This window comes from Rhipicephalus sanguineus, unplaced genomic scaffold, assembly GCF_013339695.2.
Source record: "Rhipicephalus sanguineus isolate Rsan-2018 unplaced genomic scaffold, BIME_Rsan_1.4 Seq4073, whole genome shotgun sequence".
NCBI lineage: Eukaryota > Metazoa > Arthropoda > Arachnida > Ixodida > Ixodidae > Rhipicephalus > Rhipicephalus sanguineus.
In genome coordinates, this window is record NW_023615188.1 from 5,247 (window position 1) to 32,527 (window position 27,281).

The following is a 27,281-nucleotide window of genomic DNA, read 5'->3' on the forward strand; positions in this document are numbered from 1 at the left end:
ATGAGGAGCGGCGCTCTAGGCGGCGGCGGCGGCGGCCGTAATGGTTTCGCCCGCCCATACGCGCGCCGCCACAGGTGCAGTGTGCATGATGTGCTCGTCGGCAGCGCGACCGAATTCAGCCAGCTGGCGCATCTTCTCCGACGCAGGAACCCGCCGCCCAAGCTGAAGAAACCCGGCCGAGTGGTCCGATGACTTCAACGATTTCCTCTCAGTGTGAGTAGTACTGCCTCCTTTTCCTCGTGCATTCCTGCACGCCTAATTTCGCGTTAGTTTGCGGCACTTTGTGCAGTGCAGACTGGTACGTTACAGTCACGCCTATGTGAGTGGCAACATGCTGCCGGTGATCAAAGCGGTACCAACACTGTCCTGTGGCGCCGACATAGAAAACAATCAGGGACGTAAACAGTGCTTCGACTACTGGTATTTCCAAAATCAATTTCCCGTTTACCGGTGTTACAGTATAGATTTGAGGATCCTTCAACTATGGTCACTGTGTTGCAACACACATTGAGCACCACTATACCTCCTCTTAGAGCTTGAGTCGTGGTCGATTTAGGACGGGCTTAAACGTTTCACCATCGTGATTTATTTCATGACTTTTAGTGTCCCTTATCCTAACAAGACTGTGGTTACAGATATACACCGATCGGTCTGCCATTGCGAAATTGGTAAAAAAGTTTGCCCTTGTTACCTCAGTTAGTCATCTGCGACAATAAAGTTATCGGCTAAACTAAGATATGCGAACAAAATTAGTCTCCTGCATCTCGTATAGTGAGCGCACATGGAAGGTGGAGGTTGCTCCTAGCGCACGCCCCCCTGCCTCCTGCCTGATAAGTTGTGGCTGCGGAGTTGAAAAGTTACTACTGGGCTGGATATATTGAATCTACACTAGCGGTACTCGGCAATATAGCTTGCGGTAATATCGGTGAGTTCGCTCGTGTACCCAGTACGCCTCAAAGAGAATTATAGCTTTGTTTTGTTTCTACCTTCTGCCAAGTGAATGCTCTAGAGGTAGATTAACATAAACGATTACCGCCTGAATGACGTGAAGGGCTCATTCATGATAAAGCGGATAGTGTAGGTCCGTGAAACCTTCAGCTATTGATTAATGTTAAACTTACATCGCCTAAAAATAAGGTAAATGAAGTAAGACCAAGAGACGAGCTAGCTGGTACATATACGTCTTAGAAACTTCAAGCGCGAAGTGTTGCCTCCCTCGCTTGTCCCTGTCGCAGTTCGCGCTTGAAGTTTCTAAGGTTAATGGTTTTAAAGTGAAAAGACTGACAGTGGAATCTCCTGTTCAGTTCGTATTCGAGAGATATATAAAGGTCACGCAGGAGACTATGCGACGCCCTTCACGTTTTTTTTTTTCGGGGGGGGGGGGGGGGGTAGAAGTTCGTCCACCCAGAAGCCAGTTCAGCAGATAATTTTAACAGAGCGTAAAACACTGATTAACGCAACGTGCTTATTTATAATGACAGATACGAATTCAGCAAACTTTCGGTTAGATTTTGTGGTGAGGTTATATGCAGTGGTCGAAATATGGCGAACATTTCTGAAGCCCAAGCGAAGTGTCATTGTTGTGGGACTTCAATGCTCGGAGGCATAAGGTCTGCTGACCAATGCGCAACACCTCGATAAAACACAGATCATTCTTTAGTTTCTTTACTATTTCGCTCAGACGGCTTTAACAAACTACAGTTAAAGTTAACAAAGTTGAGGTACAAGAGTTCTAGAAATGACGTTATACTTTCAATCCTGTCAAGTACTGGGAGAACAGATTCTTCTTGTTATTGCTTTTTGCGACTGTTTAACTAACGAAGCGCAAGCGTACAGAATGCATTCGCCGCTACGACAAAGTCAGACGCCAAAGTCTTGTCTCGCAGCCCGCACTAGCACAGGCACTGCAGTGCATAAGTTATAACAGGTGCAGCTCAGAGTGTCGTTCTATTTTTAGCCACCACGCAAGTGCATATACGGTGTCGAGAAACCGCGATGCATTGGAACGCCATGGCCAACTATAAGGTATAAGGCGTAGCGGGAAATTAGTTTTCCCGCTAGACACTAACGCGGTGGCTCCGATGAGAGGGCGCGTGCGCGCAAACGTATAATAATAATCCGCGCCTTCTCGGAGCGCGGTCCGTACAAGAAGAAGGTGGCGGTGAGGTACTGGTTTTGTATAAAGCCTTGAATCGGGGCCACCTACTTCGCCAGTCAGAGGAGCCGGGCGCGGCTCGACGCGTTTTTTCACGCCGGCTTGCTCTTCTTCGCAAGCAGCTGGTCGCAGAATTAAGTCCAGCGGCGGACCCTGTTGCCCATTTCCTCTCGAACGCTGACTCTATTGGGACTTACGCCTTTAACGTCCTCCTATAAGGAAGCCCTTCATGCCTCTTATGTCGTGATCGGCCTGTCCGCGCTTAAATTTAACTTCGACGTCATTAAGCACTAAATCAAGCGTGAAAACGCTCCATGCGTCTCGTGCGTTATTATTGTGCACTGATCGGTCGCCGCCGATCGGTACAGAGACCAACGGCTCGATTATCAAACCTTGAGCAAGCACATAACCACGATGGTGTTCACATCGATGAAGTCTGCAGTAAGCCACTTTACCGGGAGTAAGGAGGTATCCCTGATGCTTATGAACCCGATAGAGACGTGCTCATTACTATGACTGGCTTACGCGACAGCCTTAGCTGTCATCCATGGCTTGAGCAGCTAAGAGATCGAAGAGCGCATTACGCTGTTCGACCAAGTGTCGGTACTCTCTCACTTTGTTCCATAGCGGCACAAATTTATCTATAGCGTTTGTACAATCGTGCCAACGCGATTAGAAATAAAGGAAAACATCTCACGTACGTTACTAATGACACCTTGTGGCAACGTCCCCTTAGAATGGCAAATATCGGGTGAAAGAGGCTACGTTGGGGCCGACAACTGTGGCCGAATAAGTAGAAATGGGTTAGTAGATATTTCTAACTCTATCACATAGTTTTCGTTACAGTTGCATAAAGGGGAAAATAGAATGACCAAAAAGAGCAAACGTAACTGCAAACGATATTTTACGCAAGCACCACAACATTCGTGAAGACCTAATTTCAAAAAAGCTTAATTAGATCAATCCACTTTCAACACAAGCTGTGCCTTTCAAATAACGTCTTTCCTCTGCTGTGTGAAAGCGCTTTCAAAATACCCGCACACAGAAGATGACGTCAGGTGTTCCTCGAGATTAGCTATGTAAGAAAATTGCATAAATATTGTTACCTGGAGTCGCGAAGGGGAACAAGGCGTATTTACAATATATTCACACTAAGCCCAAGCGTAAGACAAGATGGTGGAGAGCACGCCCCACACACCGAAATCACGTCGCCTTCCTTGGTGTTTCTGTAGTTTTTCAGTGTGAGGTAGTCTTATAAGAATATCTTTTACGCTCAAGGGCTCAAAAATTCAGATGCGACGTGTCAGAGCTATCTAGTGAGCGTAGATAAATTGGCAACGATGTGCTTGCTAAAGCTTAGAAACCGAAAACAACAGAACACAACAAGGTGATGCTCTGAGAAATTCACGTGTTTCATTTCTTTCTAGGTCTTAGGACAAGGTCAGAACAACTGTTTTTTTCTGTGCATACCGCAGGTGCTTGGTTAAGGATTACGAGAAGAGGCCCTTGATGTCGGACCTGATGAACCACAAGTTCATCACACAGGTCCCGAAGCATCCTGAAGAGGTACACGCAGGCCTTTCTTTTATTTTTCATGTGCAAACAGGTATAACAAGCCGGTGATGCTGTTTTCTCCTAAAACCTCACTAAGTAGAAATCCTTGCTTGTAGTTCTCCATGTTAAAGAACTATAACCACCCTGAATGTACCGCTGCGTGATCGTATTGAAAGTCACTAGATGTCATCCGCCTAAGCTTTTATTTAGCAAACACGGCGCGCAAATGAATAGACCAGGATGAAATGTCAGAGGCTGTATTCAGACTACTACGCGGCTGTCAACGCAAACGCCGATTCGCATGTTTCTTTTGGCCAGCTGTAATTCGAAAGTTGTTTGTTAAACGTTGAAGCCTAATTAGCTTAACTCAAGTGACACTACGAATAAAGCCAGCTATCAGCGCAGGACGGCATGTCCACACAACTTATATGGCTGCCTCACCGTGAAATGTTGCCTATGAAGTGTAAATCCGCGGTATGTGTGGCTATAGATCCGCCAGGAGTTGGTGCGGATCCTGAAGGCGCAGCGCAAGGTAGGCTACAGCAAGCGACTGCCCGAGGTGACCACCAAGCATGGCCAGCTCAAGACAGACCGCAAGTCCCGGCCCACGCCCATCCTCATGGACGACCTGTCCGCCCTCGAGACGCTCACGGAGGTATGTGCACGCTGATTCCGCCAGTGCAAATTTTGTCGGTTGGTCGACTGAGATTGCAGATGTGAAGATTTGCGCTACGCACATCGGCTCATCCCGTTCGTATTCTTTCATTCCCCTATTCCCTCCCGTGTGACGCTGAGCCGTGCTCCCTTAAAGACTCTGGAAGATAACGTTACTTTTTTTTCCCTAACAAAAACGTCTGCGGCACGTCATATTTCGCTATATTGTACAAAACTCACAGGGTCCCTTATGTACTCGCCTAAGACGACTTGAAGGCGAAAGCCGTCTGCTTGTTCGATGTACTGATCCTCCCTCGCTCCCCTCCGAAAGCTTTCTTCACCTAACGTGGTAGTGTACTGCCTCCGGGATCGGAGGCATCCTAAGCTTTCAGCATCTCACCTGGTTTTGCCCTGCCTCCGTGATCGGCCCACCTTTGACCAAGCGACGATGTCGCGTGATGACGTCATCATCTGTTGGCACATTACGTGAAGTAATCATGATGCCATAGTGACGTTACTATAATTTGTGATGTCGTGATGACGTCACAGATTTCTGTGAGCTGTGACGTCACGATGATGTCATATGGTGACGCCAACGCGTGATGGTGATTTTCTTGCATCGCTCGTGTTGACGCCACCGACGCGGGACGCCGACGTCAATTTTCACGTTTGATGAGGCATCCAAGGCTTTCGCCTTGATAACCACTACTTCTGGTGGGGCTGGTTCTAGTCAAGCAAAAGATAAACGGTTGAGACAAGCGCAGAAATAAATTGAGGAGAGATTTATATAACCGGAGTCCTTACACGAGAAGTCGCGAATATTTGCTTGCGCCAATTTTCGCTAGAACAAACGTTTACATGTGCGGTTCTTTACCTCGAAAGGTGAGCGAGTGGAATTCACTTCCCATTGGTGTATTTCAGTCAAATGTTTTCATGACTGCTTTCACAAACCATTTTTGTGAATTTTAGCGACGTCGAAGCGTGACCCCTGCGTTTTTTTTAATGCGTCATGTTCACTTTATTCAAAATTATTTACGTATATTGGTATTTCCTTTTTTCTTCCTGTAATGTCCCTCCTCCTTAGGCCAAAGTATGGGCCGAAGTGTTGGCTTGCAGTATTACTAAATAAAAATAAATAAATAACAGTGAACTTTTAAAACAGCAGCTTGCCGAAGAAATAAAACTCAGGAAGAGGTAGCCAGCATGCTAGACTGCAATATATTAAATAACACCTAATTATAACGAATAGGTTATAGGTGGCTGCTTGTCGCCGCCCCGCTTAGAAGGGAATGCCAGTAGGTACAGCATCATCATCGCCAAGCTAATATAGGAAGAGAATGCCGACTGAACGATAGCTGCGCGACGTTTGGAGACAGCGCCGAAACCATACGGAAAATTTTGTTATCGGGTCTCGGTGTCCATGCAGAGGTTAATGAGCACGTTTAGCAGCCATTAACTGGGCATTTTGATTAATGGATAATAAAGCTTGACGAATCTTCGGCGAAGAACGGTAAACTACGAAGTGGAATATCGGTGATACAAAAACCAGAGAAAATAAAGTATATAAATTTGACGAGAATAAGTTTCTTTCGCAGTCAACGATTCGTTAACACTAACCGTGGATATAAACGGTAGATAATAGACGCAGGATAAACGTAAAAGTGACAAACCCCGCTTCAGATCGGACGCTCATAATATCTGTGCGTGTAATGCTGAGCATATATAACGAAAACCTTTTGTGCCAGCTCACGCATACGGAAGTGATTACCCATTTCCAATCCAATGTTTTCTTTGACCCAAAGGCGCATGCCAATTTGTAGTGGGACAACGTTCTTGCCATGCACGTTAAGATTAATCATTCAGAATCGTGTAAACGGATATGGCAGGTCGAAGAGTGACGAGCAGTCGTGGCTACTATATAAATTCAAAATTTTCCCTCGTACTGATCAACACTGCGCGCTGTCCTCAAGTGAAATCGATTTAGCACCTCATAAGAGTTTCACAGAAATACTACCAAGAGTAGCCTGTTCTTTGGAGTCAACAAACCCGTTAATTAAAAGTTAGGCACAGTGCATGGACTTCTTCTTTTGGTAATGACCTTCGTTGCGAGTGTGTTCTGTTACATTACTGCATTTTTTTATTGTTTTGCTTTCTGCTTACTAAGAAAATATTTCATTGAAGTAGACACTAAACGTAAAACTGGGTAACTCGACATCAGAAACAGAAATTATTGTTTACATGGTCGCCATGCCATGTTAAGTTTTGCGCGTCCTCGAAGTGAAGAGAAATGAGCAGAAAAAAAACTGGACCTTCTATGTTCGGAACTCAGAACATAGAGCAGAACGCAGTAAGCGAAGAAAATTACGAAAGATGTGCACAAACCGGACAGAGTGCCTGAAAAAAAAAAACGAACAATTGTTCGCTATGCTGTGGTGTTCTGCGCCAGTGATCCCGATGACCGTCCATGAATGACGATACAAATACGCTTCTTCAGTTAGGCTTCTTCATTTTAAAAGCGCTTCTTCATTTACCACACGCTCAATGGCTGTTTTTCTGTCTTTTATTTTTCCGTATCCTCATTACCCGCCTCCGAGCTCATATGCAGGGTTGGCAACAAACCACTTATTGTTCTGGTCTCTATACCTGCAGCGGCTCAGTTTTTGGTCTCCATCTCACTGTTTACGTCAGGAGAAGAGATAAGGATAGCGGGTGGCGAACTTTGCGTATTGTTTTGAACTGCTTGTGTAAGATGACAGACTAGTAAGCACGATCGACCTATTTCAGCGCGATATGAATAAAATAGAATGGTTGGACGATTATAGAGGTGGCAATTAGTCTGCCTACCTTTCTTTCCTGTTTTGTTTTGTTTGAAGCGTTCTTCCTTGCAGACGTTTGCAATCGTGGCACTGTAAGAGCTTTTCATACGACTGTAATGTTACAAGCAATAAGAACGTATTTTAATCAAGTAATTTCGGGCAACCTGGAAAAGCAGCACGTCGCGTGTTTAATTGATGCTGACAAAGGTGCTTCGTGTGAGCCCAGTGACCTGTTTTTTTTATTATTTTTTATATAATTCGTGTGTTACGGCCTTGTCTAGAAGCCCTCGAAAAACGAGGGAGACATTCGCGAAATTGCAGTTCGTGCGCCACGCACCGATAATTGTGCTCTGTTCACATGGACTGTTGGAAGAGAGAACGTGCCGTGCACAGTGCAGTAGCATTGTGCCTTTATCCAGTGTTTTCTTTAATCATCATAGGCAAAATGTCGTTCAAGCATTTTCTTTTTTTTTTTTTGCGTGCAATAGCGTTACTATACAATGTACATAGTGAATGTACCAAATGTGCGCCCTGCAAATGTACGGCTTGCGAGGTCCGCTCGAACTTTCACTCTACCAGTGTATTATCAACGACTTCAATTGAAGACCACTAGTACCTATAGTAAGAGAAACCTATGCTTCGTAAGGTTCAAGATTGTCAATTTAATATCGCCAGTTGCAAGATTAATGCGGTTTTCAACGATGCTAGTTGGACGAAAAATGCCCCACTTCGTAAAGGTCACCATGTTCCTTCTTTGTTCTCTTTTTAACTACCGTTTTTCGCCGTGCTTCAACGGTCCAAAGATAAAGCTAAATTATCGATCTGTTGAACGCACGCATCAGAATAAAACGTAAAAAAAGAAAAGAAAAAGAAACGAGCGGTGGTTCGTTCGCCGCCTACATCACAATTCGTATGTCGACAGGGCAAGCGCCTCTCTTGCTGCAGTTGCTTTGTTTGTGCGCAGTAATCAAGGCTGCTCGATTGTCCCGAGACGATCGAAGGGCTTATGCTATCACTTGTCCGTATTCCTGCAGGAGATCATTGTCGACCAGCTGTACCAAAGATTCATGCGGGGCCAGATATACTCATACATCGGCGACATACTGCTCGCCATGAACCCATTCCAGAAGCTTCCCATCTACTCTGAAGAGGTGAGCATGTACCATTTTCATGTTTGTTTTCGGAAGAAATCTCCCCCAGGTGCTACAGCCACCCGTTACCGGTATGATGTGAAGTGAGCTTTATGTTGATTAGCGCCCCGCAGTAGTGAAACGTGCTCGCGGAGAGACCACGTAGTTTGTGAAAAGCTGTCGAGTAACCAAGTTGCGCGAGGCCTGTGAAGCACCGTGAATAAAGTTTTCTTTACACTGCAGGTCTCGTTGAGGTACCGGAATCGTGCCAAACTGGACAACCCACCACACATATTCGCCGTCGCAGATGCTGCCTACCACAGCATGTTGCATCAAAAGAGAAACCAGGTGGGAACTATCGTCATCCCATTTCTTCGTTACTTAAGGAAAATTATCGTACTAAGATCGAGTATATCGAAATATTTCAGCAATGCTTACCTGGTAGTGACGTAGGCTTGCTGAACAACGAAAGTCACGTGTTTCTTGCTTTTACAGTGCATCGTCATCAGCGGAGAAAGCGGAGCCGGCAAGACCGAGAGTGCCAACCTCCTGCTCAGGCAACTTGTGGCTCTGGGAAAGGTGCGTAAACAAACAGAAAAAAGAAACGAGGAGAGCGTAACGTAAGGGCTCAAGCTGCCACCCTACAGGCTTCCTTAAATTCTTAAATACATTGCACAAAGGAGTTATAACTCGTTCGTTGTCCTTCTTCAAAAGCCTTCTGCAAGTGATGCGCTGAATAACGCGCTTAGGATCACTCGTTTCCTCTGCACCACGCAGGCGACCAACCGGAACCTGGAGGACAAGATCTTGCAGGTGAACCCAATAATGGAGGCGTTCGGCAATGCCAAGACGGGCATCAACGACAACTCGAGTCGTTTCGGAAAGTTCCTAGACCTCACCTTCACTGAGCAGGGAAAGATCACCGGAGGTGCGTACAACACGATGCATGGTTCATGAATCATGATTGCGTCTGTGGCAGTCCTGTTATGATTAGGCGTAAAATATTTCTCTTTTCTATTTGTTTAGGTAAACTATCAGTCTACCTCCTGGAGCAGTCTCGGGTGGTGTGGCAAGCACCGTAAGTGATCGGTTTTCCTTACTCACACCTTAAAGAGGAATTTGAATATTGGTAAGTAAAGATAGTCAGAGAATCGCACATATGTGTTGTTTTGTTTTTTCAGGCAAGAGCGCAACTTTCACATCTTCTACTACCTATACGACGGGCTGGCCGACATCAGGCAGCTTGGAAACTATTACCTCGACACCACTGGCAAAAGGCAGCACAGGCAAGTATCTATTGCTGCAACACTGCAAAATTTGCTGGTGCTCTGAGTCGCATTTCGCAGATGAGCCACGGAATACATAATTTTATGCCTTCGTCCTTAGAGTGCCGATGTGGATATAGCACATGACAAAAGCTAAGCGTCACGAACTAGAATACTCACACGCGTAAATGCGTGAAGGTGGGCAGTATGAACACACAAAACCGTTTGCGACATGCCACTGGTTAACTAGAGGAGGGAGGTGAGGATCCGCATTTTAATGTATAACGTCGGGTTCAGAATAAAAGGGGGCGGGGGGAGGGGGATTTCTTAACGTAACCGCTAGACACTGCACGGTGCTTTTCGCGTGTCCCTTGAACAGGCATGATTTGAAAGCGCAAAGGTATTCACAGTTTCTGCACTATCAAAGCAGGTCAGCGTCAACAACCCGTTCAAGGAGCGCCACGCGCGCTGCGGTCACGCTTGCGGTGAGCTACACTCTTATTTTTTGTTGCCCAGACGGCGTACGTGTCACGCATGTCATGCTCACAGACCGTGACAAGAGCAACGAGTTGCCGAGAAAGAGCGAAAGGCGCGTGTGCATAATTGGGAGCCCGTGAATGTGTCTACAAAACAACGTCGAGCACGTCTTCGTCGACGTGCAGCAAATGTTTCGGATTTGAGCCGCCATGAAAATCGGCGCTTTCTCCCGCAGGTACCTCAACGGTGCGCCGTCGGACAAGGAAACCGCGTCCACACACGTCGACAGGCTGAACAACATCAAGCAGGGCTTCCAGCTGCTCGGCTTTCGGTCAGCCGTAAGTGCAGCCACGAACCAAGACGCGGAATGTACGAGGAGAACGATAAGCAGGCCACACGTGCAATACTTAACTCCATCAGCCCCGTGCGGTTGCTCTGGCAGTGATAGATTGCTTCGTATCGTGCGCTTCCGCCCTGGTGCCGTTAGAGAGCTCTCGAGCGGCGCGCTTCGGGCACTTGCGTGGACGCACGCATAGCGCCTGTACACGGACCGCTAGACACATCTACCCTATAGCTAAGAGGCTATTAGTGACAATTTACTTATCCCTATCACTGATGGCTATGGCTCTAGTAAGCGAGACCCCTTTCGTGACCTTGTATAGTCAGTGCATTTTTAGGTCCAACAGTTAAAAACGAAGAGCGCGTTACAAAAACAGCGATAAATTATCAGTGGCGCTATGTAGTCCAAGTTAACATCGAAATGCACGAGAGTAGATCACGCTAGTTAGATGAACGTGAAAAATAGCAGGGGCCTATCCAGGGTAGTATCAAGGGCGTAAGGGGTCGTTGCTCACTGTACACTCAGTGTCAGCTTAGAAGTGCCTGCGTGTTTCGACTGGTAAAAGAGGAGGGAATAGTGAAGAGTCTCTCCACCTTTGGACCTACCATGCAGTGTTAGGAGCAGCTGCAGATAGAGAGAGGGAAGAACGAGGGATTAAAGGAAAGGCAGGGAGCTTATGTCTAGAATTTGTACAGTTTTTTTCTCACACACACATAAGAGAAATGGCGGGGTAAAAGAAAGAGAGAGATAGAATGTAATCGTAGATTATTCACAAGCGTCGAGCACCTGAAGTCGGGCATCTGAAGTGATGCAGAGAGGCTCGTATGGCTTTCTGGGCTTATGAACTGTGAGATCAGGCTGACAAAAAGCTTTTCGTCTGCAATGTGGCCCGATAATCATGTCTTAATCGCTTATTCATTTGCTTATTTTGCAACGCCTTCTTTCCCGGTGTGATGGATCAGGAGACGGACACCATCTACCGCATCCTGGCGGCCATCGTGCATCTGGGAGACGTGGAAGTGCGCAAGGCGGAGACCACGTTTCAGAACGACACATGCATCATCGTCAACGCCGAGAAGATCCCTATCGGTGAGCGAAAAAATATGGATCGCTGCAGTGTCTCGCCGCTTCTCTCATTCGTCACGCGTGCACTGCACGGCTCAGCTCCGTCGGTCGACGGCAAACCGGGGTTACGCACGACGGATTCCTGACCGCGCACCATAGCACCATATCATTCGCACGTCTAACGTGGTGCTTCCGGGTTTGATGCTATAGCTGTGCGTCGAGCCCGTGCTGCCTGCGTTGTTGCAAAGGCATGTTTTGCTATCGCGATGCGCACTGCGTTTCGTCCACCTCTGGTTCGCTTTGGTAGCGGCCCTTCTTCTACATCTTCATCGCTCTGAAACTCGTTAACGTGCTCAGCCAAGCGAGCCGGCCTAATCCGCTACAACAGCGCAAGACATCTTCATTTTCTTTACCGCCTCCAAACTATACATACCCGAAAGTCTGCAAGAGTAAAACAGACGAGCAAAACTCCATTTGTGTGCAACGCTTTTAAGCTTTCAGCCTGCTGGTCGTGCTTGCGCGTGTCAAAGCAGGAGGAAATTGGGCGTCGTTAACTTTACCAGCCCGAACTAAACTGCAATACGTGGCTCTATAGTTTACGTGGGAGATAAATGGTTGTGTGAGCTTGGCTGACTCCTTAGCTATTCTGATAGTTGCAACGTCGATTTCACGGAGGAGCTGGTGTAGTTGCCGTTGCCGGAGAAAAAACATCTTAGGCCATAATAGCTGTGACCTCAATTGAACGTCTTCAAATATAGTCCCAGAACTTCTGACTCGACTTCGTGACGTCTGTCTATGCGCTATTATTGTACTAACGAATGTGAGGAAAGGAGTCACGTTTAGTGCTCCAGATGTTGCAGTGAGCAAGCTGTTACGTTGGCTTATCAAAGAAGCCAGCAAAACACACACAGAGCCGTGGTCTATGACCCGATTCCGCATTACGCTTTTTTTTTTTCGGGGGGAGGGGGGGGGGCGTTGATTTGACACTATATAAACGACACAAAATATCACGTGGATCGCACGATCTGCAGCCGAAGGATATGATCCGAAGCGCGGAGCATTATGTTTTTCACTGAAGTTGTGCACCTGTGTAAACGTCTGATGCAAGGGCTACCTTTTAGTTGCTACTTTCTTGCTACTTTGTTGCAATCCCCGGCAGGCGTTATTCTTACCGCCGACGTGGCAGGTTCGCAAGCAGCAGTACCAAATCATGCGAGAGTGACGGGAGATAAGGACGTAACGATATTGCTCTACCAGTGGGGAAATGCGTAAATCTACTGAATTTTAACTTGCAAAAATTTTGAGGGTGAGGAAGAGAGCTTGTACTCTCCACAGTGTCTATATAATCTATCCTTTCCATTTAAATTCTTTAAAATGAATCCTTGAAAGATACGGTACTTAACTCACGTAGCTAGCATAGAGGTTAGTGCAAAACCTCTCAAGCGTGGCACCTTAAAAAACCAAGGCGCGGAGCCTCACGTTCTTCTTTTTTTAAACACCGCGCCCAGCCTGGCAGGCTCGTTCATCAGCGTTTGCTTTGTGCGAGCTTGCGTCGCAGCCCTCGCAGGCATCCCGCAGCCGTGCACGAAAGTCCTCTCTACTGGGTTAAAAAAAAAATTGGTTCATAATATATTCTTAAAATAATGTAAATCATAAGACTGGTTTAGCGATGGCCAACAAGAAGAGAATGCATTTCCGGGTTACGTGTGTATTTCAAAGGGATATGTAACAGCCAAAGCTTCTTTCTGTTACATTTTACGAACAGTTTGCGCCATTTTGGGAGGCTTTTTCTCGCAACAATAATCATCAATTTACTAAGCCACAGTACGACTTCTGGCAGTGTGTGTACGAAGCGCTTCACCCTTCACCCCTACATTACACGACCCGAGACATGACTTGTCTTTTCAATCCGCCCTGGCAGTGTGTGTACGAAGCGCTTCACCCCTACATTACACGACCCGAGACATGACTTGTCTTTTCAATCCGCCCGCCCATTCTCCCTTGACAACAGTTGCGCAGCTGCTGGGCCTTCAGGGCAACGCGTTGCGGGACGCGCTCACCTCGAGCAGCATGGTGATGCGCGGCGAAGTGATCACGCGGTGCAACTCGGCACAGGAGGCCGAGTGCGCGAGAGACGCCATGGCAAAGGCCCTCTACGCACGACTCTTCGACTGGATCGTCAACCAGATCAACCGACACCTGGCACTAGGACGCATCGCCATGTCAGTATTGCATTGATGCGCAGTTGCTGTGAATTTCAACTTGTTTCCTTTTTCCTTGCTGTGCTTCCTGAAAGTGTACATTGCGGTACCACAAAGTGAATACTAAAGTAATCAAGGAACGCAACTTCGTTAACACCCGCAATAGCAGGCTGCTCATTCAGCTTGAATATATTTTTTTCTTTTTTTGGTTTTAGCAAATGCTCTAGCGATGGTGGCTGACAAGACAGAAATGAGCAGCGCGTGTAAAAAGTCTGCCATTCGCTTTAATGTCTTTCTACTGTGAACAACGCTCAACGAAGGCGCACTGGCCACACTATCGCGGCACGCCCACTTCTCGCCTAGCTTCGCCATTTTTGTTTAATCTAGCCTATTACATGTTGAAAGCTGAGTTTTTGAAGTCTGTGACCGCATAGCTGACGCACGAAGTGACGTTTAAGAAAATGTTACCTAAGCATATATACGTCAAACGGACGATATGATTTGGAGTTATTGCCGACTTCTCTCTTAACTCGTCCATTTGCTAACATATGCAAGCTTTACGAATCAATATGAGCTCGTAAACGCCCATTGCGCGCAAAATAACCACGCATTTCACTTTCTTCAACTCGTTGCAGCGGTCTTCCGTTATCTGTGGCCTTGTTGGACATCTTCGGATTCGAGGACCTGCAGAAGAACTCGCTGGAGCAGCTCTGCATCAATATCGCCAACGAGCAGATCCAGTTCTTCTTCAACCAGCATGTTTTTGCGTGGGAACAGGTGAGACTGGTGTCGCACGTGTCGACGTGCTTGTAGCACCCGCGACGGCCCTGACTGACGATGACAATCGCACGCGATGCACCTCATACAGCAAGAATACCTGAACGAGGGTCTCAGCGTGCAGCCGGTGTCGTTCGGCGACAACCGGCCCGTGCTGGACATGTTCCTGGGCCGACCGCTGGGACTGCTGGCGTTGCTCGACGAGGAGAGCCACTTTCCAAACGCGACAGACCAGTCACTCATCGGTGAGTGCGAATCACGGAGGCTAAACCAGCGACAACGCCATTGGTGAAACTTGCGTTGAATCTCGGTCGTTTTATGAAGCCCAGATCAGATCAGGGGCATAGATATTCGGGACGGGTGTTATACACCCGTCCCGAAGGCTACTGACTACTGCATGGAGTAAGTCACACTATTTCTCGTGTTGGCAATCATCTTTGATTATACCTCCCTCTTTCTATTCCCTTTCCCCTTGCCCCCGTAAGGAGTAGCTTCCAGGCCGACTTCCGCTTCTTTCTCTAAATTAAACATCATATTCTTCTTCTCGTGTTCTGCTTAATTGCTTAATTAGGCAACATTAATTAACCCAACTTCTAAAGCAACGAACCTGGGCAAAAAAAGTCCGATTAGAAAGTTGTAGATATATTTGCACAACGTCTGATTAGGCAGTTTCTAACTTCCCACCTATCATGTATTCGTGTTTTTCTGCTTGCTGCAGATGCACGCGAAATAAAAAATATACGAGTTGGCATGCCCTCTCGCGCGCCGTGATTGAAGTGCCACTTACTGGCCGGGAGTGCTGCCGCTTAAAAGGCAGCTGTCCCGGCTGATAATGCGCGCAATTACGATCGGTTCCTCCCGTGTTTCTATATGCATGGTGTTGCTCTAGCTCTCATGGTCGTTTGAAACCTGAAAACGCGGTTTCAATTATTGCTGGCAGCCATTCAAGCATTTTTAAATAGCTCACTGAATTCGGAACACTTGTGTTTCCTATTTCTATGTGCAGACAAGTTCCACAACAACATCAAGTCCAAGTACTACATCCGACCGAAGTCCAACGCCCTGCAGTTTACCATCAGGCATCATGCTGGCAAGGTGACTGTACTTACTAATCTGTGGCCACCCAAAAAAGCATAGTTGTTTTATATGCTCGATATACGATAGCGTGGCATGCGTATCGTTAGCGACACAATGCGTGAATATACAATTACCGGCTTGTCACAATACTAACCATTTACCCTTCATCGCCGATAGAGAAAAAACGAAAAGTACAAGTGTATATGCAATGTGCAGGCTTTTTAAGATATGCTCCCGCATGCGTCTTAAACTCTTATTACGGAAACACGAATTTCTGCAATAAGTTAAAGCCATATACTGCTAGTTTCTGTAGCACGCGTTTTTCATTTCTTTTAATTTTGGCAATAACTTGTAAAACTGTACTTTGTCGTCGCTCCTGCATGTGTGGAGTCAAGCCGCTGGAGTGTACTATACATATTGAGCGTGTTCGTCCCAATGACGTTGGTGCAATACATTGCGCCAATAAGCGTCCATACTTCACAGCATGCCACAGCTAAGCAGTGGCAGCAGTCAAGGTTACGCCCCTCGAATCAAGGTTAATATCACAAGCAGTTGTAGCCCGACTTTTGACTACGGCCCCCAAATAATAAACATCTTTCTCGACGTACAGTGCTACATTCACAACATACGCCAGTGCGAAGTTGGGCCTTTCCCCTGATTGCAGGTAGTGTACGACGCCCGCTGCTTTGTGGAGAAGAACCGCAACTTCCTCCCTACGGAGATCGTACAGCTTCTGCGGCAATCCAAGCTGCCCGTTGTGCAGACCCTTTTCCAGTCACCGCTCACCAAGACGGGTCAGCTGTACACGCCGTCGCAGTATGCCTGCCAAAATGTAAGGGAATGCTACAACGGTGCATCTTTCATAAAGTTGATGTGTGTGTGAGATTTCAAACATACGACCCGCAGTGTGCATGTGTCCTCCGGAGCCTTTTTGATTTTCGCCTAGCCTGAGTGCGCAACTATTAAGCATATAGGCCTTAAAAAAAAAAGCCAGCAATTATGTGAAATCGAGCATATTTTTCACATGCTTCTGGTTGACTATAGGAGAGAGACATGCGCAGGAACTTGCACTCAGTGTTCCGGGCCATTATGGTGCTTATATTGGTGCAAATAATGTAATGCGAGGGCACACTAATAATATATAAACAGGGTCGAAGCCAGATTTCTTTCGGTGCCGGAGCACCAAATCAAATTTCAGTCACGAGAATTTCTCTATATACCCTATATAGAGAATGCTATAGTTTTAATACAAGAATTTCGGCGCAGCACGAGAGAGGACAGACGAGGTCAACGTGGACAGGCGCACACTATCTCTCCTGTCGTCTTTTGCTGCACCGCAGTTATATAGTATTAATCGTACACCGACTATCCCAACAACATATACCATTAAGCTTTCTCGTAAGACCATATACATTAAGAGCAGTCTGAAATACTCTCCAAAAAGAAAGAAGGAGATAGATATAAAGTTCTCACTGCGCTACTGGGAAACAGAACGTCCGGCGAAAAAATCTACGGCAGGCAATCTAAAGAAGGCCTTTCATATATGGGACATTTCTGAAAGGGATTGATTGCGCCTCAGGACTCGGTAAACATATCGACACCGATTTTCGGAATGACTGAAATATGTACGCCGATTCTGAAATATAGAGTTTGAATAGCGGAGCTGTTTAGGCCGGGCGTTATGTGTCTGCTGAATCCGAAAACTATCATCATCATGAACCGGCACGCTCTCTCTTCGTTCTCTTCTTCATCTTCTGCTTCGCTGCTGAAACACGTGCGCCGATTTGTACAGTGGGGAATGCAATAACTCTGATGGGCGAGACAACGAGTACCGAGACAGAAAGAAACGGATTGAAAAAAAGACAGAGAGAAATAGAAAGAAAGAAAGAGTAAAGAACATGGTGATCCCTCCGTCATAGGAATCGGTATAACACGAAAGTGAAACATGTCTTCGCATAGGTTGTTGAGCGTTTATTGTGCATTGATATGAAAGCTTGTATACAGTGTCTATTGGTGTTTGGCAGCTACAGCACCGTCAAGCACAAAGAAGGACGCACGAAACGAACGCACAAGTATAGTCAGGACAAGCGCGAACTACAACTGTCACAGTTGTTACTTTTTTGTGTTTGAGCAGAGCGCTTCTTTCGCAAACGCGGTCGCTGCAGCGAGCAAAGTGATCTTCGTGCGCTCTGTAACTTCAACGCAGCCTTTGCGGTGAACGCACAAGACGTACAATCTGCTCCCATCACGATATAAGCGCGCGCGCATGGGCGACCACGCCCTGTAGGACAAAGTACTGGTGGGAGGCGCGCGCGCATCGCAACGAGCAACCTTTAACGCGCGCCCTTCGCTAGTGATAACGAGAACACGCTGAAATGCCACCGAGCTCTGAGTACTGCCAGCGATAAATGGTGTATATAAATAGCTCGCCGTTATTGTGCTGAAGAACGTACGCTCTGTGGCCGAGTCATTTAGCGCCGCGAGCTGTGGAGCGACGGGTCGTGGGTTCGATTCCCAGCGACGGAACTTTTTCTTCTAGTTCTTTTCTTTGTCATCGATTAGTGTACATTTTACAACGTCATATCCGTGACGGAAATACGTCAGTGATGTCTTGGTGGACCCTGGCATAAAACATTTTCGTGTTAAAAGACAGAAGTCGAGAGAACGAGTACAGGGAGAGAAAGAGAGAGAAAGAAAACGAAAAAAGAAAAACAAAATTTTGGACAAATTTTGCCAGCGCAAAAAGATGGAACACCTACGGATCGACAAACTCACACGCAGCGTCGAGTGTGTGTGTCTCGATCCCTAGGTGGTCCGTCTTTTGCGCTGGTAAAATTTGTCATAAAAGTGAACCAACTCGCCCAAGCAGCAGTTTTGGCAAAGATAGACAGACAGAAAAAGAAAGACAGAGAGAGAAAGCGAGAAAGAAAGGGAAGAAAGATAGAAAAGATAGAAGGCGAGAGAACAAGTACAGAGAGTGAGAAATACACAGAAACACACAAAAAGATAGAAAAAAGAGCGACAGCAAGCATATCCATGTATAGTATAGCAAGGGGTGGGAAAGGGAAGTGAGGGTGAGGAGGAACGAAAGGAGGACGACAGCGCCACCAAGCTCCGCCGCTTCCTCAGTCTTCGCACCACTAGTGCGTTGCTACCTCAATTTTTTTGTTGCATGGTTATGTTTCAACACATAGTGACCGCATGGGGATGTGTGGGCCGGACCGCTAGCGAAAGATGCGCGAGCCGCGTGTTTGAGACCCTTGGTCTACGGGAATGAAGCGTAACATGTCAGTCCGTCGTAACGGCACTGAACAAAGTGGCGCTTCCCACCGGCACAGCTGTCCACACAGAGCCTAGTGAGCCAGGCGAAGGCGCTGCAGACGACGAGCACCTCGTTCCGCTTCTCGCTCATGGACCTGCTGCAGAAGATGAGCGCGGGGTTGCCGCACTTCGTGCGCTGCCTCAAGCCCAACGACTATCGGCTCGCCGGCGGCTTCTCGCGTGACAAGGTGCTGTGCCAGCTCCGTTACACGGGCGTCCTCGAGACCATCTACATCCGCCAACAGGGCTTCTCCCACCGATACTCGTTCACCGAGCTGCTCAAGAGGTGAGTACATACACTATAGCCCCATCGCTTCCCTCACTTAGACCCAGAAGACGTCAGGGCGTGCAAAGCGTTATATGCTATGCGACGCGAAGTGTTGCATAGCATATAACGTCCAATTAACTTTCTAATCATCCAATTAACTTTCTTCGAGACAGCAGGGAAGCCTATAGCTACCGCGGGTGTCATCCAGAGAACGCAGAAAAGCGACATACACCTAACAGCAAAAGTTTGCTGGACGTTGGCTATTCTAAAGAGGTGTGTCAAAATGGTGTGTCACCACACCATCGATTGTGTTGTCAGAGAAAGAATTGGTTTGCTTAAATTCGTCAGTGCGCTGAAGTTGTCACGTGGCCTAAAAAAGCTATGTGTATATGTAGGGCGAATAAAAACCAGTTGCTCTTTGTGTCTGTGTGCCTTCCTTTTGTCCGTGTTTACCAGCGCTACCCTGTTTAGATTGATTTCCAACTCGCCCAAGAAACAGCACTTCTAATCTAGGTAGTGACTCTATAGGTTGCAATACCAACTACGGGCTGGAACATTTACTTGGACGTTATATATGTTCCCAGACAAAGCGAGAATATAGCATTCTCGAACAGTTCGCGCCCGGCAAACTTTTTTGTTGGATGTACATTGGGTTCATGCCCCAGGGCATATGTGTGCATTATGCCAATATAAATGACCCAATGGCACGACCGTTATATGCATTTTAAAAAGCGCATTGGCGCTTCTAGCGGCGTCTGTAAGCCATGGCATCGTCTATGTATGTCCACTCCATTATTCATGGAAGCAATTGCCTCGCAGACAGTCTACGCTAATGTGCAGTTCACTAGGCGTCGATTTCGAGTTTCCCATAGATGTCAAGCCTGTACCGAACCACGTGTATACAACACATTTTCATGTTGATCATGTCACGCGGATCCGATGCGTCACCGACACCGAGCCATGGTTTCGAAAGTTCAGCCATCTCTGTGTACAAGCTTCATAAGCAGTGTGTCACCGTTGTGCAGCCGACGAATTTGTACACTGCGTACAAGACTGCTTTCGTTCTTGAAACGCAGCAAGGCAGCCACATAGTCAATTCTCTCAATATTTCAAAGTTGTTCTGACTGAGTTCAACACTTGTAAAGTCGGGCTTGGTCTACGAGGGTCGCCTTAGCAACAGATTGTTCAAGTTTAATCTGGGATGTCTACAGCTACTCGGCACGCAAACAAATAGCTGTTCACAGGCGTCTTCTCATTCTAATGGTAATATCTGTACTATTACGTGCCAAAACCACGATATGATTATGATGCACGCCGTAGTAGACTGCTCCGGAAATTTCGACCGTCTGGTGTTCTTTAAAGGGACACTAAAGGCAAATAACAATTTATGTCAAAGTGAAAGCTCAATGTATGACAACGTCTAAAATGGCAGTATTATCAACAGCAGCGCCCTACTTAGCGAGAAATTAAGCTAAATGTACAACACGATGAGCGCCACGAGTGGGACATTTTGGAAGTGATCCCGATGACGTGGGAGAGTCTGAATACAATTAATCACTAGTAATCAAACTAGCTGCAATAAAAAAAATAACCTTCCGTGCATCAAGAGAAGTAATAAAATGCTGCTTGTTCGTTTCTGTTTGATTCATGGAAAAATGAACCTCTTTGGCGTTGCCACGGGGAACGGCGCGCGTGGTTCAAAAGTTCCGTTTTCGCCGAACTGCGCTTCACCCGGCGCCCCGCTTCGCTCACGCGGTCGCGTCTCAGTGGTAGTTTTGGTATCGCGTACTGCCGCGTATGTTTTGCACGCTCGTGAAAGTCGCTCTGACAGAAAGTTTGACAAAATGCCGCATGCATGTGATGTTGCCGGATGCCCGAATGGTGCACGCCGCCAGTGCACGCCGCCGCGCAGTAAAGGCGGGCAACGTTGGGCACGGCAACAGTGACGTGCGAAATACCGCTTTCAGGCGGGCGATTTGAAGTGCGCTAACGCGATGCGGACCACTAAAACGTGATTTTATTTCAAAATAAGCACTTCCTTTGCATAAAAGTAGCAGTACGAGGTTTCTGGACCGCTATTTCAACAATCAACGTCGACTTAATATTTGCCTTTAGTGTCCCTTTAACGTGCACTGACATCGCGCAGTACACGAGCCTCAACCATTTCGCGTCCACAGAAATGCGACCGCCGCGGCCGGAATCAAACTCGCGACCTTCGGGTCAGCAGCCGAGCACCGTAACCACTGATCCACCGTGGCGGTCCCGTTTCAGGAGTACGTACTTCAATTTTCGCATCGTGGACTCAATCTGATTAGAGCAATAAAAAAGTATTGCGGAAGGTTTTGAACTCAAGATACATTCCGGCGCAACTTACCCTGAGCGATAACACGTGTGACAGTGTTATCGCTCGGAGCTAAAACAACCCTAATCAGCATTGCCGTATGGTCGCTCGTCAGGGAGTGCTATAGGTACCTGCAGTACTTGGTTGGTTTTGCGGTAAAATTTGTCCTGCCGCGTAAATTTTTGTACCAAATTTTAAAGAACATCCTCGCATGGTTGCGAAATTTCTGCTTCCAATTGCAGGTACGGCTTCTTGGCATTCTCCTTCGACGAGAAGGTCGTCCCCAACCGGGAAACGTGTCATCAACTTCTCGTGCGGCTCAAGATGGACGACTACGCTATCGGAAAGTCGAAGGTGAGCATTTCACTTGCCGCAAAGTGGGAGGAACAAAACACGAATCTTCGACGGGATTCTTGAGTATGATCGCCTCCTCATATCAGCGCACAGAAATCCTCATATTCTATTATCACATCGCTCATGTCCACACGTTTTTTACCATTCAAATATACCTTAAGTTCATTCATTCATTCATTCATTCATTCATTCATTCATTCATTCATTCATTCATTCATTCATTCATTCATTCATTCATTCATTCATTTTATTTGCAACAATAAAAAATGTTGCGCCAAACCAGGCAAAGAAAAAGCTGATCAAACAGCTTGAGGGTGTCCTGGCCACCCTGCACGCACGTCAGCACGAACGGTGGTTACAAAAAGAAAAGAAAATACACACGCACTATATTGCACATGGCTCACCTGCAAGAAAGAATCGTGCTTGCACAAACTACGTAAAGGACGCTTTCAAAAATTTTTCTTTTTACTAATTAAAAAAACGAAACAAATACACGACAGTAACAAATACATGTTTTGAAGCCAATTATGTTTGTGGAAAATTTACTGATGGGTTTGAAAACCAAAATTTTACCGCCGAAGATCCAAGTACCCAAGTGTGTACCGTCCCTTGCTTGGTAACACCAGAGTCCCTCAACATTACTATACTGCGCATTTGTGAACGGTTTGTATCGGCAGAACACAGCTGAGACCAGGGTCCTTCAATACTTCTCTATCGAAGAACCTTGCTAAGACTGACGACAACGGTGATAAATTCCATAATTTCCTTGAGTAATGCGCTGAACTTCGGTCACACGATCACGTTTCAGTTAGGTTTGAAACACACGTCAATCTCCAAGGCCATATACTGACGGTGCATCAGCGTACACAGTAAACCACTTTACACCCTTAAGGGGGTTTTGCCGTGTTTATAACTAACACCCTTACACCCTAGGAAAAGGGTGTTTTCATGTATCAAAACACCTACATCATAGGGTGTTGCCACTGGCCTAACACCCTTATCATGGGGTGTTTCCAGTGGCCTAAACACCCTTATCACTGAAAAAAAAACGTGAAAAATAAAATTACTTGTCAGGGCACATAAATTACAGATGACATCAGCATAGAAGGTGCACGCACGCGTCAAACCATAATCACAACAGAGCGTATTGTAAAATACCCCATGGATGGAGCGCTCGCGCCATTCACGCTACACAGCCTACCTGACATCTTTTTAACTAAACTCGACTAAGGTCCAACGACTTTAATCAGCGAGTCCCAGGCACGGTGTGATATGAGCCATGGGCGTTTCGATAACCCATAACACCCTTATCTCCTAAAGGATGTTTTAGTTAGAACATTACCCCTTAAGGGCTTTTTGGGGAAGGAAAGCACCCTTACACCCTAATTTTTGCAAATTTTGGTTAGGCAAAAGGGTGTTTTGCCTGCTTGAAACCACCTTAAGGTCGCAAAGTGGTTTACAGTGTAGCTTCGCATCTAAGGTGTTGCGCTGGTTAGCTTGAAGACGTGAGTTCGATTACCCGCCACGGCGGCCAAATTACGATGCGGATTAAAGGCAAAGCAACAGTGTGCTCAGATTATGGTGCATGTTAGAAGACCCCAGGTGGTTGACAACTAATTCAGATTACTCCGATACATAGTACCTCATACTTATATCGTGGTTTGGAACCCGTCTGAAAGACAAAGCATTGGTATGATAGTAATGTATTGGAGAAATACAGACCACAAAATAAGGATCTGGGTTTTATCGGCCGCATATATATCAGTAACCGTAAACATTTGCTTGCCGATAAGAAAATCAACGACATGGTGACACGCATAAACAGGCAGCAGACGTGAGTGTTTCTCATTCGATCATAAACACGCTGGTGTTATAAACAGTGAGAAAACGCATCGCGCTGCCTTTCGTTTCAACGAGTCTCGGCAACATTTGTGATAACGCGACCTCAAAGACGCGCGATGCCAGCCATTTCGGCACGCCCAGCCTCTGCATCCGCCGCTGATTACCTGTAAGATAGGGCACGCGGGGGACGGGCCTGTTTAGTTGGAGAAGACGCACGCTCACCCGCCGCCTCCCCGGAGCGCGCCGATTTCACAAACCTCAAAAAAAAAAAAAAAAAAAAAAGCGGCGCTAAAACGGGACAGAGGGAGAAGAAGCACGCAATACAAGCACTGCTTCTCGTGCTTCGCTCTCCTCCCCCGTTTCGTCCCGTTTTAGCGCTATTTTTTGATAACTCGCCCTTCAAGATACATGCCCTGCCCCAACCCTTTCTTCCCGCTGTAGTATGCGGGATGACGACCACCTTTCTCGCCTGCTCACTCCAGTGGCGGATCGCCATGTTTTCCCTGCATCTCATCCTCGAACTCGAGCATTCTTGCAGTCATAAGCCACCTCGATCTCCAGGAACCGCCGTGCTAGTGGCAACATGGCGGACATGGTTAAAGCGCCTGGTTTATTTTCCCGCGCAAACCGTGCTGATTCCTCCTCGCGCCGGGTCACCGCTCGAGCACACGTCACAAGGACGCGCCTTATTTGGTCTTCTAGTGGCTGGAGTTTACCAGTGGCCAGAGCGTCTGGTATAGGCTCCCTACAGTCACACAGTTTCCTACTATGACTTTCAGCATTTCTTTGTCATCTGTGTCAACAAACAATGTGTGTTGCTTCAACGAGCACCGCTCGTGCTGGATGTACCTACTCCATGAGAAAGTGTTTTCAAATAGTTATTATACATTAATATAGAGGGCCTCTGTATGCAACTGCAAGGAGCTACTGTGCTTGATTATGAGTATAACAACAATGCTTTAGTGCTGTGATCCTATACGGACTCTGTAATAACTGCATGGCTGTTCAATTTTTGCAGGTATTCCTGAAGTACTACCATGTGGAATACCTTTCTCGACTTTATGAGCAGCAAATAAGGAAGATCGTGATTGCACAGTCAGCTGTCCGGAGGTGGCTTGCAAAACGCTATGTGCAGAAGAGGAGACTTGCCATTGCACTGGTCGCCCAGCGGTGTAAGTCTTGCCACAACGTGTAACGTTTTAACATAGCATTGCAATGACACTGTAACAATGCACTTTGCTTCACAATAGTGTAAATGCAATTGCTGAAAACATTGTAGTACAATTTGTGAGACTGTCCTACCTACATTGTCTTAGTAGAGATCGCACTTGCAACTGCAGGTCAAATGAAGATCCAAAAGAACAAGGAGGCGGCCAATAGGAGGAAGGTAGCGCATCACAAGTGCGCTGACCCAAATGGCTCCACTTGGAAGTGCCTCAAGATACTAGACTTTTGCCAGAAGGTACTTGTGTGATGACATACATTTTATAGCTATCAATGTCTGCCACATCTAAAAAAAAAATTAAAGCCACCCACCTCAAATGTTTGATAAGTTGGTGCAATATGCTGCAGTGAAACTGTTCAGTAGCATGCACAATAAAAAATGAATTCAAAAGGGTTCAGAAAGATGCAGCATGTCATGCAATATGAAAATACAAATTTTGTGGTTTTACATGCCAGAACCATGATCTAAGGCAACACCATGAAGCATGCTGTAGTCGATGGCACTCTATTGATCTTGAACACCTTGGGTCAGGTACACCTTTAACGTACATGAACATATTTGCATTCTGTCTCCAGCAATACGTGGCTGCTTTGTTCAAAATCAAAACCATGGCCTTGAACTAAGCAGGACAGTGTCATAGCCACTAGGCTACCATGCATGCACCTGTTGCATAGACTAGTCAATAACGTTTTCACAGTAACATAAAAGTGCATATGAAGTGCAAAACAGACGTATTGCATTTCTACATATATAGACCTGCTCCTAAATACAACTAGCATTTCAAATACAGTGTGAATACAGTGTTGCTATCTGTTCTCTTCCTTCGTGTTCTTGCTTGGCACCAAGGACAGCACTATGATTATGTACCAATTATAGGCCAGATTCCAGCTCTCCTGCAAATACAATTCTCCAAAAACAAGAAAAGTATGCCAATAATTTATGCAAATAATTGCACGCATTAGTCATCAAAGCCATAATTAAAAATTTTCCAGACAGAAGGCCATTGTCAGGCAGCAGTGCTTTCTCAGTGCTTCTCTGCAGCAGTACGCTGCGACTTCACGATAATGCAATGACGACTTTACCTTGCAGTGTGGCTTCTTGTAGAGATGGGTGAATCGTAAGTTTGAGGTTCGAAGCGAATAGTGATTTGGCCGAATAGTTCGAATAGTGTATACCACACATTATATAGAATCAGAATTTTTATCATGACCCCACTAACAATATTTTTAAGAATAGGAACTAGGCATGTGTGAATGTCACTTTTTTTGGTTCGAAGTGAAGTGGAAGCAACTTTTAATTGTAGCAAGACTTGTATAGCAGTAGGGTGCAAGTTATCACTGGTACAATACACTACATTTTAAAAATTACTATTCTCAGTGCGGATAAGCCCGTATAACATGCTATTAAACTATAATAACACGTACATTTAACCTTGAAGTGTGACTTCGCGATAATGCGGATTTCTCCTGGATGGAAGGTTTCACGGCATAGTACCGCTACGCTGGTGAGAAACCATCTTTACAGGGGAATTATATGTGCTCAAATATACATATATTTGTTCATTTCAAATAATCTAAATTCGTGTTGAAGTGAATTCAAATATTGCAATATTCATTAGAATACATGAAGCGCCCGAGTATAAGCCCATCCCTAGTTTCTTGGCAATACAGGTCATAACTTCAATGAATGTAAATCACAGAAGAAAGTTAGCATTTTACCTATTATACCACGGTAAATATCTGTGTGAAAATGGAGACTTATAATGCAGCTTACTGTGGCATTATGACCAGGCCTGTATAACTGCTTGTTCCTTGTCTGTCGGTATTAAAAGGAATACACCTCACTACCCTCACAGGTGCACCACTGCCCAAGCAGCAGGAATCGATGTCTAAAGAAGGCGCATCCAAACACCAACATCACACAGCTCATCATGACCTGCCATCAGGTGCCTGGCCTGTCCACCAGGAATGGTGAAACCATTGTGGTATGTGATGCTTCTTCTAAAGAGCAGTGTATCTGTATGGCATCAACCCTGAAGAAGCCTACACACAGTGAGCTCTGCACAATTATTCTCCAAATGATAGCGTATTACATCAGTCTACTAACAGTGCTCAGTACTTTCACCTATAAGCCCATTTTTGCCGAAGCATGTTTAATGCAATATCATGATTCTGTCTAGCTCCCACAGAAGAGAGAAAAAGCAGCTTAATAAAATGTGGCCATGCTGCTTTTGCTTACAATGATGCAGGATGAAACACCTGTGCCAAGCGAGCGAAGGATCAATGGTCGCTGTAGAAACCAGGACCACCAGCACCAACAAAGGCCACAGCCTAAAAAGCCTCTGCATCTCAACAACTTTGACCTCTGCACTCACAAGCTTCCTGCAGAAGACAGGTATAATAAGAAAACTATCATGTAA

The 27,281-nt window shown here is 46.2% G+C and overlaps 1 protein-coding gene across 1 annotated transcript; it reads left to right on the forward strand.

Annotated features, from left to right (window-relative positions):
- Window positions 1–27,281, forward strand: LOC119377217 (myosin-IIIb-like). Its single transcript, XM_037646790.2, is given in 23 exon segments — window positions 1–168; window positions 170–213; window positions 3,631–3,721; window positions 4,200–4,364; window positions 8,214–8,330; window positions 8,553–8,657; window positions 8,805–8,888; window positions 9,087–9,237; window positions 9,336–9,387; window positions 9,491–9,595; window positions 10,287–10,389; window positions 11,354–11,480; window positions 13,468–13,678; window positions 14,293–14,434; window positions 14,526–14,679; window positions 15,441–15,529; window positions 16,176–16,343; window positions 18,850–19,118; window positions 21,684–21,795; window positions 24,656–24,809; window positions 24,978–25,099; window positions 26,718–26,846; window positions 27,111–27,281. Coding segments are annotated over 23 exon segments (3,033 nt in total).